At 40.2% G+C, this 11,045-nt stretch overlaps 1 protein-coding gene across 1 annotated transcript; it reads right to left on the bottom strand.

The window, feature by feature from the left end:
- Nucleotides 1-205: 205 nt before the first annotated feature.
- Nucleotides 206-10,204, bottom strand: Actbeta (inhibin subunit beta). Its single transcript, XM_089252988.1, has 2 exons — nucleotides 9,695-10,204; nucleotides 206-1,701 (listed from the first exon to the last, which is right to left on the bottom strand). Exons 1-2 carry the CDS (start codon nucleotides 10,098-10,100, stop codon nucleotides 818-820), a joined length of 1,290 nt encoding a protein of 429 aa, XP_089109114.1. The 5' UTR covers nucleotides 10,101-10,204; the 3' UTR covers nucleotides 206-817.
- Between the last annotated feature and the right edge of the window lie 841 nt (nucleotides 10,205-11,045).

The raw sequence follows: 11,045 nt of genomic DNA, 5'->3' as shown, positions 1-11,045 counted from the left end.
CCCCCATATAGTCCGGCTCTTGGAAAGGATGACCATCTCCCCCCCCCCTTTCTGGAACCGTGCTTGGCCCAGGGTTCAAGAGATCGATTTAATTTAATAATTTTTTTTTTGTTCATTATAAATTTAGTTTTGATTAAATGCAATTTTCGATAAGTAGAAAGGGTCCTCTCTTGGTTGGGGGGAGGGGGGCACGAGAGACAAAATTTGGTTAAATGGGGCCATGGGCTGAAAAAACGTTGAGAAACACTGATTTAGAGCAGATCAAATTAGTTTAGAGCAGATTTAAATTACGAAAGAGATATGAGATTAAAATATTTTTATATTATGAGTATAGAAAAAAATATTTAGATGGCGGAAAATCGCTTTTTTTCCCGTCGAAATACAGTGCCAAGGCGGCCGTCAAAGGACCGGGCCGTAAACGAGAGGCTTCAAGCTAATATATTGATCCTCCTCCATCAATCTTTTCATTGTATATAGTTACGCTCTCCATCGTCTATATTCGTATCCACGGATGTAACGAATCGGGTTGACTTAGATCTTAACGATGTCTCAAGCATATTTATCATAAGCCTTTGCGTTGAAGCGGGTGTCACGTGTAACTGGGCTGAAGTTTTTGGCAGTGCGGATCAGGAAAAAGGAATAATTTCCTGGATTTGCGATCATCGTGAGAGGAAAAAACCCTTCAACCATTGCTAATTCAGTTTTGATACAATATGCGATGGGGGAAAAAAATTCCTTACAAAGTGTGACATTTGTTTTTCACTCCTTACCCCCCGGATGAAGAATAACGAGCGGTTAACTAATCAATCGGTTAACTCTAAGTGCAACCGCATTCGTCGACGATCATCTTCGGCAAGTCCGTCTTGATGATGTTGAGATCGGGATCGAAGTAGATCAGAGACATCGGCGATAACCTGGTCGGGGCGCAACAGGGGTGTATAGAAGCGTAAGGATTGCGGTTTCTGTACTCTTCTATGACGTGCGTGTGGAACGTGGCGTAAGTGTCCGGGGTGCGGCGCCCGACGCAGTCGCCCATGCAGAAGTTAGCGTAATACCCCTTGGGAGCTATTATCCAGTCATCCCAGCCGAGCTCTTTGAAACTGACGTACAAGTTCTGCCTGCAGCAGTGGGTGACGCGACCGTGGCATACTTTGGAATGGCGCCTCGGACGGTTCTGCTGCTCGTCGGCGCTCTCCGTGGCTATGGCCAGGAACGGGCGCAAGCTCACTAACTGTTCGTGGTGGCTGCTGACACCACCGTGACGCACCAGGCGCGCGGCCGTGGTCGAGTTGGAGGAGTTGGCGTGCGGCTGGCCGGTGTCGTGGAAGAGCACCATCTCCAGCAGCGAGTCGCATCCGACGCAGTCCACGAGCAGGGTCAGCTTGTTCTGGCGCAGCGATCCCCCGGCCAGCCACTGCTGCACCGCGACGTCGATGTCCAGCCTCCTCCAGCCGGCCGTCGCCGCTCCCAGCTTGTACGACGTCAGGAGCTCCATGGGCAGCGCCTCGGACGTGTCGTTGTTGACGCGGAACACGTACAGCGTCAGCTGGTGGTCGCGCAGCAGGTGCCTGAGCCTCTTGGGCAGGGACGGAGAATACCTCAGCTGGATCCAGAGGGTCGCCGCGGTCACTTTGAGGTTTCGCTGCGAGTGCTCCTTCAAGGGGAAGAAGTCCAACAAGACGTGGCCGTTCACGCTCACACCTATATTGATCAGACGAAAAAGTACTAATGAGAACAAGGGTTTGTGAAACATCCATGAAAATTATTAGAGAAGGAGAATAGAGTAGTAGTAGAATAGTAGTAGAATAGACATACATAACACCAAACATGGCCCCCGCTCTGTCCCTTGCGGGATATAAGCGGATTACCTTGCGGCTGGGCCATGCTGGAAGAATTCTCCTGACATCCGGGCCCGGCGAACATCCCCCGACTCGCAAGCCACCGGGTCCGTCTCGCCGGGACCCCACTCCATCCCAAGCAGCCACACTCCGGGAAGCTCCCGGAAACCTCCGATGGTCAAGAAGGAGCGCAAATGGACCGCCCGCGAGATCTCCGACCCAGCAAAAACATTCCGACGGCCCTCGGCTCCACTAGTCCACGAAAGAACACCCCCGTCCGCCACTCATCGCCCAAAGGAGCAACAGAACGGAACCAAACGTCCGTCCCCCTCCGGCAGCCCGTGCCCATCCATGCCACCACCGCACTCCGTCCCCACCAATCCATCCGCAGATGGACCCGTGGAATCTCGGTTGCCAATCACTCGCTTCAGCTCCTTTGCCACCTGAAAGAAAACATACATACATGGCACATGCAAGCACTGAACAGAAATGACAGCAAGTGCTTAACATCAAGTGGAAATTGTCAGGAAAGAACATGACAAACATGGTAGAATAGACAAAAATGGTTGACCCTTGGTAAAAGGGGGGGGGGGGACACAAGCAAAAAACATGCTCCACCGGGGCGAAATTTTCGGAGGTGAAATGTACCGGGACGAAACATGTCAGGGGCGAAATGTTTGGGGCAAAGATTCCGTAAACCGTATGAGTGACCAAGCACACATAAACATATGAGTGACCGAGTGAGCTACTAAGTGAGTCGGACATTCAGCCCCGGATATTTCTCACCCGACATTACGTCACTATGTGTAAATATTATGCGATCTCTGTTACTCACTTGGTCATTCACATAGTCACTCACTCAACCATACAGTCATTCACACTCACATACTCATACGGTCATTCAATTTGTCATTCATACGCTCATTCACTTTGTCATTGATACGGTCATTCGCTTTGTCATTCATACGGTCACTCACCCACTCATACAGTCAATTGCACATTCATTTGATCATTTATTCAGTCACTCACACACTTATATGGTCACTCACTTAACCACTTGGTTACTCACACAGAAAGTCACTCATACGGTCAGGGCATGCGAAATGTCAGGTGCGAAATTTCCTTGGGCGAAATGACAACAGACGAAATGTCCCAGGGGCGAAATGCCGGGGATGAAACATCGGGAGCGAAATTTCCGGATCCCGTCCAAAGGAGGGGAGTGAGTGAATAAAGGCTAAAAAAAAGCAAAAAAAAAAAAAAACAACAACAACACCGGCCTGTAACATTGTCCCTGAACAGGAGGAGGAGGGGGGGGGGGGGTTCTCCGAGAAATAATAATGAGTATCCGTGGCAAATAATTCTAAAAATTTTCTTTTGCACCCCTGCAGTGTATGAGTTTTCCTAGAGCAATACCTTTCAACCTTTCATATTTCAGATACCCTTGTAAACGGAGGAATCCTTGCATATCTCCAAGAATGCATAGAAGAAGTCATGTGTGCTTCTTGAATTACATTTGCCTAGAATTGCGTAGAATGTGCTTATCACACCACATGCCGGAAATGCTCTTAAGGTGTGCGTACCCCCCCCCCCCCCATGAGAAACGCTGTCTTAGAGCATGCATATTGATTCAAGAAAGAGTTTTAAGAAAAAAATTCTAGAAATGCTGCGGTATACAGCGGATATACCATCCTCATGAAAACAGAAGTAAAGGTCGCGGAATCCGATGACACCCGGTGTGATCCAATGTTTCCGTCATATGTGCACAGACATAGTCTCAAACATATCCTGAAAGGCAATTGCGCAGATAAATATTTTACAGCCCAACGTGAATATTTTTTTTCCTATTTGTTTTTGTGTCTGAGATGCGTCCGCAATAATCGGCAAAAAAAAAACTCTGCTTTTTTTTTTCCTCCCGCTCATCTGATGATCGTGTTCCTGGAAACGAGGCGCATTCACTTCGAAATGTGATGTAAATGTGTCTGACGGCTCGAGCTTTTTATTCGACGCATCGCATCACGAACCTGACTTTTAATTCACGTGTTTTACATCTGCGTGTTTGTCGTGTGTGTGTGTGAGAGCTTTTTTTTTCTCTCTCCATTTTTGACGCGATGACAATAAATTACTTGATGCCACCGAAACTGAAATAAACTGTCTGGATTAGTTCTGCGCCCGAAATGTTTTGGTCTGTCCTCTCGGAGGCCACGGGAATTTCGACAGTAACCGAAAAAAAAAAGAATTCAATAACGACTGCGGAAAAAAAAACCAAAAGAATGGAAACCAATTCCGTTCTGCAACATTCAACAATATGAAACAACGAAACAGGCCATGAACCTCGGCTATGTCGGTATCAACGTGAAATATAATACAGTATTTATATAGGGTGGGTACCCTATAACTAAAAGCATCCAAAACTTCTCTAAATCAGAGGTTTCCAACTAGGGTCCGTCTCGGAACCGTGGAAAATCCCGGAACCCGGAGATCTTTTTAAAGAAAAAAAAAACAAATTTTTATGTTGTTTTTCGCTTTATCTGGAAATTTTAAATAGTGGAAAAGATAGGGTTTTTTTTTGGAGTTTGTAACTGAAGAGAAATTATGCAAACTTTACGGGACACCCTGTATGTTAGAAATTGTTTGGTTTCTGTGGAACAGTACCAAGCTCACTATACAGGGTGATTCAAAACTCAACGTACAAACTTTCAGTCATGGCTTTTTTTCCCTTCAACTATCTAAATTAGATATATCTTAGATAATCCCTCTAATTATCTAAAAATTTTCGAATTAAACAAGACATTTTAACATTAAATTAGATAGAAAACTCAAGGGGGGAATTCGTAAAGGTTCGAATGAATCAAGTTCTACTGCAAAATGAATATTATTTTCATCCAGATTTTAGCAAAGATTACAAGTTGTGTACGGGACATTTCACAAAAAAAAAAAAAAAAAAATTGGCACGGAATAAACGACGATGTCTCATAAGATACGAATCATATCCTACTTATAACTATTAATCCTACTTACAACTATCTAGAGTTCCGTGGAACATCACCAGAACCATCAAGAGTCCTGCAAGAGTTTCTAACGTTACTAGGAAACCTCTGCTCTAATATCATCGAATCATGGAGGTGAATGATCAAGTTCGAATGATAGAAAAATATTACGGGTTTCAGTCACTGGTCGTTCAGTGCTATCACGAGAATGATACTGTTGCTGCTTTCAGAAAATGGTGGGATCACGAAAGACATTTTTCAAATAAAAAAAAACGCCAAGAAAATGGTTTATTACCATACTGAAACAATAACTACACTTTACGTGCGTGTGTGTCCTGTACCTCCCCTAACTCATAACAAAAAGTTCCCGAACTGGAGCTTCAATTCGGAAGGGAAAAATGCGCGAGACATTTAGTGATGATGTACATAGGCTACCTTCACACCTGCTTATCAAATTTTGCCGCGGAATCTCGTTTTTGTTAGAGATCTTTTTGATCTCGACCAAAAAATATAAAAAAAACAAAAAACAGTGATTAAAAAACAGTTAACTTACGCAGTAATTTCCTGCGCATTATCCGCACCTGGGAATTTCACTGATTTGACGGACAAAATTGAATGGTGTTTAATCCTCATATGGATGCCCCAGTTCATTGACATAATGAGCGAGATAAGACAGTTGTTGTTTATTATAGTATGTTATTATAGTGTTATTATAGTAAGTTATTACAGTGTTATTATAGTATTATTATTATATTATTATACGCTTTTGCCATCCTCTTTTACCATGACTCTAGTCACCTTTGGGATCTCACCCGCTCCACCTTGTTTGGGGGAAAACTTCTCTGACGTTTAACGCCACGGGGGTTTCAATCCAGAATACTTGTGGTTTATCTGTTGTCCTGTCTTTTTGTACACACAAATACAGGGTGGTCATAAAATAATTTTGCCGATATACAAGCTCCTAGCGGTCGTAAAAAGCACCGAATTTGGATGAAATTCGAGATATAGGTGTTTCAGTATGCGCTCGAGGATGTGAAAAAAAAAAAAAAAACTCTTGCGGTTTAACGAAGAAATTTCGAAAAATTGGAACTGCAATACCCACTTTCATGCATTGCAAAATGATCAGAGTGTCAAAGAAAACATAAATGTTGTGAAAAACATAAAATAATTGTAGCGGTACCTGTATCACTATAAATGCGAGTGTAGGACGCAGGCAAAGGAAGAAGATCTCGCCAAGGGGTTAGTGCGGTACACGGAGATTTGAAGAACTTCCCCGACCGACCATCAAGCACACCGATTCCTTGGTGAGATATTCTTTAGTCTGTGTCCTGCTTCCGCATGTATAGCGAGTACTACAGATATCGTTTCAACGCCATTTTGTGTTTTTTCGATACACTAATCATTTATACAATACTAATCAATATACAATAATGCATAAAAGTGGGTGTTGCGGTTAGAATTTTTCAAATTTTGTCCGTTGTGATCGTAAGACCTAGGTTTTTTTTATTTGCTCAACTCTGGGTAGCGTAAGTCGGGGTATTACTGTACTGTATTCGCATAAAACGCACTGTTTGACCTGGAAAAGTGAATCTGAAAAAAAATTCGGTAAAAAACGTTCGAATCATCAGTCTACAAAATATATACTAAAAGAGGGTGGGGCTTAATCACATATGCCGGCGAATATTACAATTATTTTATTCAATGGTTACAGTTAATTCCGCTCATTTTGAAGACTAATTCTGACGCAAGTATACAAAAAAAATATTTTTGAAAGCGTTTTTAGTTTTGATAACTGATTTTTAGACTGTTTTCAGTCCTGATTCCAAAAACGCGATCCATTTTTTTTTCTATCACGTCAGGTTTTACCACAAAACAATTTCATATTTTAGGGGGGGAAGTAACTCATATTCAAATATTTTGGAATTTTTATTTTTTACTTCATCACCTCATAAATATCGCATTTATATCCCAGCTGTGTCATTGCGATGATAGGCCGGACTAAAACCAATGAAATATCTTTGGCAATGACTTACTACATTTATTCAGAACTCACAGTTTCAATGTGATTCGTATGCTGCTTATGCATTACCATTGAAATTCGATTTTCACTTTATCTCAAAAAGTAGACAAAACAAATGCCAGATTCGGAATCAGCAGCCCAAAATGACTCTAAATTGAAAATATCTTTGGAAAGGATTTACTATCTTGCTTATAACGCATAGTTTCATTGTAGTTTGTGTGCTTGCTGCCTATGCATTACCGTTGAAATTTAGTTTTCACTTTATCGCAAAAACTAGACGTGATGGGATTTTTTAATTATTTTTCCAGTAATTAGCAACCAAAAAATTATAAGAAACATTAATTGTTTCTAAGAAAGCTTTTCCACATCGCAGGCCTGTGTAATTCACTTTCCCTATCGCAGGAGGAGGGGGAAGGGGTTTCGAATTCCCTTGGAAAATTTTTCCGGCCTCTCTGTTTGTAAACATTGTACATTTCTTTCTACGTGGTAATAGATAAAGTCGAAATTATCATATGCGAAACGAATCTCCGATCCCCTCCGGTTTCGTTAGTTTCTTTGCAAGTCAGGTATTCGTGGTGGAAAGCAAGCTGTACGACATTAAGTAATGATAACTGGAAAATGCCGGATATAATTATATAGTGATTTTCCCCTTTATTAAAGAAAAAATACCCCATTTTTAAAGAACCCCAATTTCTGAGTGCGTATTATTTGCAGATTTTTTTTCTTCAGAAAAGTAGGAATAAAATAATAATGATATTTTTCTTGAAAGGTAACAGTTGGTGCATTAATACGCACGGAAGAATCGATATTATCTCTATCAAAACATTACCAATGACATCCGTTCCTTCACATTTCATTATTGGTGATGACCAGAATCTTGCACATGCCGATAATATAGGATGACTTTTTTTCCGTCAATGTAGTGAATATTTGCATGTTCGGATTATACGCCGTCAATGATTGCAATCCAGAATATAGACAGTGACTTACGGTACTTCGGTATAGTAGACAAAGGTCTCATTTACTAATTATATTCATGTATGTGAATGGTCGTTCGTTTCTTAAGAAACCACATGCGATGCTCTTTTGTCGTGAGGGCAAGTGGGACACATGTTAGCAAGTGGGGCAATTTTCAGGGGCCCCAAAAACTATTCAACATATTTACTTTCTTATCTTGGTGAATTCTTGAATGGTGTTTTTATAATTGAAGACTGCGGCAAATTATAAAATAAGCAAATGCTTTATCTCTCATATTCTTCAGAATCTACTTTTAAATTAGTTTGCATAATTATAATTGTTACATGATAATTCCTCGAAGAATGCCAAGTGAGACCCGAGATATAATTCCTAGGCGGCTTGAGAAAAAAATCTCTACCCGTGCTGAACATATTTTTTGGTGCCCCTGACTATCTTTTTTTTTTGGTCGAAGAAAAAGCTTTTTTCGGCCTTTTAACTCGTATTTGGCACCTATAGTAGAGTGGCGCCCTGTGTGGCTGCACTGGTAGCACAGCCCAAGAGGGCCTGATCTTGTGAGGAAAGAGCTCCTGCCCACAGATCACACGCCTTATTCGACTTTTGACGGAAACATAGATGGTTGAGGATGTCATTCATGAAAACCCCAACTTTCTGTGCATTGTTTTGGTTTCCTTATCAATGTTTCTTAACATTTTTTCTCCTTGTAGTCTGTGTCTCCGTTCTATGGGCCTCACATTCTTGCACGAAAAAATTCTTACCCCCGTCAGACCTAAATGTTACCTCAAATTCTCTAACACGTCTTTTGGCTAATTAAATAGATTATTTCACGTGATTTTCACCCTTGCGGTCTTATTAGAATATCTCAGGGGACCACATGACATCAGGTCGAGAACCATTGGTTTATATACATAATATCGTTGAATACGCCAAATTTCTGTGAAAAAATAAAATTTGATTTCTTCCGAAATTTCAATCTGAAAATTTAGATTTTCATTCCTTTCAAACTGAAAACTTGCCAAAATATTCTCTGAAACGAGTTCCAAAATGGCAGAAATTCCATAAATTGAATTTAATTTTAAAAAAAATTGCTGAAAATTTTAATATTTTAAAAAATTCTAAAATAATAGTTTTTTTAAAATTCCAAAATAATATTTTTTTTAAAATTCCAAAATAATAGTTTTTTAAAAAATAATAATAATAACACACACAAAATAGGCCTTAAAAGTTAACGAGAGGAATGGAAAATTTCCTAAAATTCAGTGTAAATCTATAAAAATTTATTGGAAATTCTGTAAAAATTTCGTAAAAAGTTTTTAATGTTTCAAGTAATTAATGTAATTTTCTAATGAAAGGCAATTATTTTTATGCGGACAAACTTTTCGGTTTGCTGCCCGTATAGGAGCCCAGTTACTTTTTGATGGGGTCGCATAAAACTTTAATTAATTTATCTTGGCCGAATTTCGTCATTAAGGGCCGCATAAAAAAGAATTAAGGGCCATGTGTAATAGTTATTACTTCTTGGTGAGTCTTAAATAATGCTGGATATAATTTTTTGAGGACCATGAAAGTTTGAATGGGCATGATTGGCCCTGGGGCAAGATTTTGTGCACCTATATCTATATATTTAGTTTTATGAATTTTTGGACCATAAAAAGTTTTCTATGATTAAAATAACAATTTAGAAAGAAATTAACGAAACGGAGCAGTTTTTGAATCCAACTGCGGAATGAATTTGCATAAATTCAAAGATGCATTTTGAAATTCTCGAAAAATTTACTACCGTTATCATTATTGTGGAATTTTTTTTCAAGGTGACGTTTCTCCCTTGATGGTTGTGTCAGCAAGTGATTGCTAGATTTGTCGATTTTTCTTACCTGGCTCGGCAAAGGCAATGATTTCGGACGTCCTGGCGTAATAATCGTCACCGCCGACACCACGACTCTCGTTGTCCATCTCGTCCTCCTCGACCTCGTTCTCGGACGGCAAGTTGCCCTGGGTCCTCCTCAGGGCTTCCAGGGCCAGTTCCCTCGGGAGCGGCGTGGTGATGTTCGGCCTGCCCCTGAGGTGGAGCTTGGACAGGATCTGGTGCTTGATCGCGGCCACTTTGAGCTGGGCCGCCTGCTGCCGGTCACTGACGGCCTCGCCGGCGCACGTGAAGCACGGCGTTTCGGACGACGCCGTGGCAGTCAACGGGGCCGTGGCGACGGCTATGACGGCCCCCACCACGAGCAGGATGCTTGAAGGATTGTTCGGACGGCGCTGTGGTTGTTCGAGAGCCATCGGCAGTGTGCTGAAGAATCATCTCTCCATCACCGACTGGACTTTCACCCAATGCGTGCTGTTGGCCTAGTTCGCGCTGCCGCGACACCTACTCCTTTCTCCAACTCGACCGAGGCCCCGACTAGCGGCAGCCTATCGAAGTAACTTACGTAACGTTCACATAGGCCTTTATCAATCATATTCCTAACCATTATACGCTCTAATTCAAGGAATATCAAACAATTATTTTCAAATTATATATATAATTTCTAAAAATTTTAATTATTCACTAAAAATTACATTTATTAAAATACGGAAATTCAATCGAGACCGTAGAAAATAATTATTTAAAAATTTGTTAGAGCAAGTTCACCTATTAATTGTCACAAATAATTCTTAAAAATTGCTGTAGATAAAATAATTATTAAAAGTATTGCAGTGTAAAAATAATTATGGAATAACTAATATAATTTAGCAACGTTCACACATGATTTGCATACACGGTTAAGTAGTTATAGTAGTAGTAGTAAAAATAATTATTACAAAGGAAGAACTGAAAAATATTACTTAAAGAAAGTTGTAATCAAAAATCAAAACAGAAAAGGTTGAGATAATTATTAGAAAGAAAAACTCAAATAATTAAAAATAATTATTTTACTACTAATATTGTAATTAATTATAAAAAACTATTATGAAAAAGTTCTCTAATTAAAAAAAAAGTTCCCATAAATTTTTTATTAGCGAAACAATATTCAAAAAATATTAAACTATTATTGAGAGAATTCTTATGAACTCTCATTGATGAAAGAATTGTGGTAAGAGATGTTACAAAATCTGTTGGTGAATGAATTCTTTTAAACTCTCATTGTTGAAAGTGATTACACAAACTGTTGTTGTTCAAAGCATTCTCAAAAACTGTTATTGGAAAATCCTTATAAGCTGGTATTGTTAAAAGAATTCTCGAAT

This window comes from Pholcus phalangioides, unplaced genomic scaffold (genome assembly GCF_987345545.1).
Source record: "Pholcus phalangioides strain wild (caught in Gottingen) unplaced genomic scaffold, Ppha-v1.0 ptg000031l_1, whole genome shotgun sequence".
NCBI lineage: Eukaryota > Metazoa > Arthropoda > Arachnida > Araneae > Pholcidae > Pholcus > Pholcus phalangioides.
The sequence above is the reverse complement of the archived record's forward strand: the minus strand, read 5'-3'. Positions and strand labels throughout refer to the sequence as shown.

Bases quoted from the DNA above. Each gene is read 5' to 3' on its own strand.
- Actbeta (XM_089252988.1), bottom strand. From the start codon at position 10,100: ATGGCTCTCGAACAACCACAGCGCCGTCCGAACAATCCTTCAAGCATC. The intron at 1,702-9,694 runs GTAAGAAAAATC...TGATCAATATAG, and splicing joins CATTGCCTTTGCCGAGCCAG to GTGTGAGCGTGAACGGCCAC.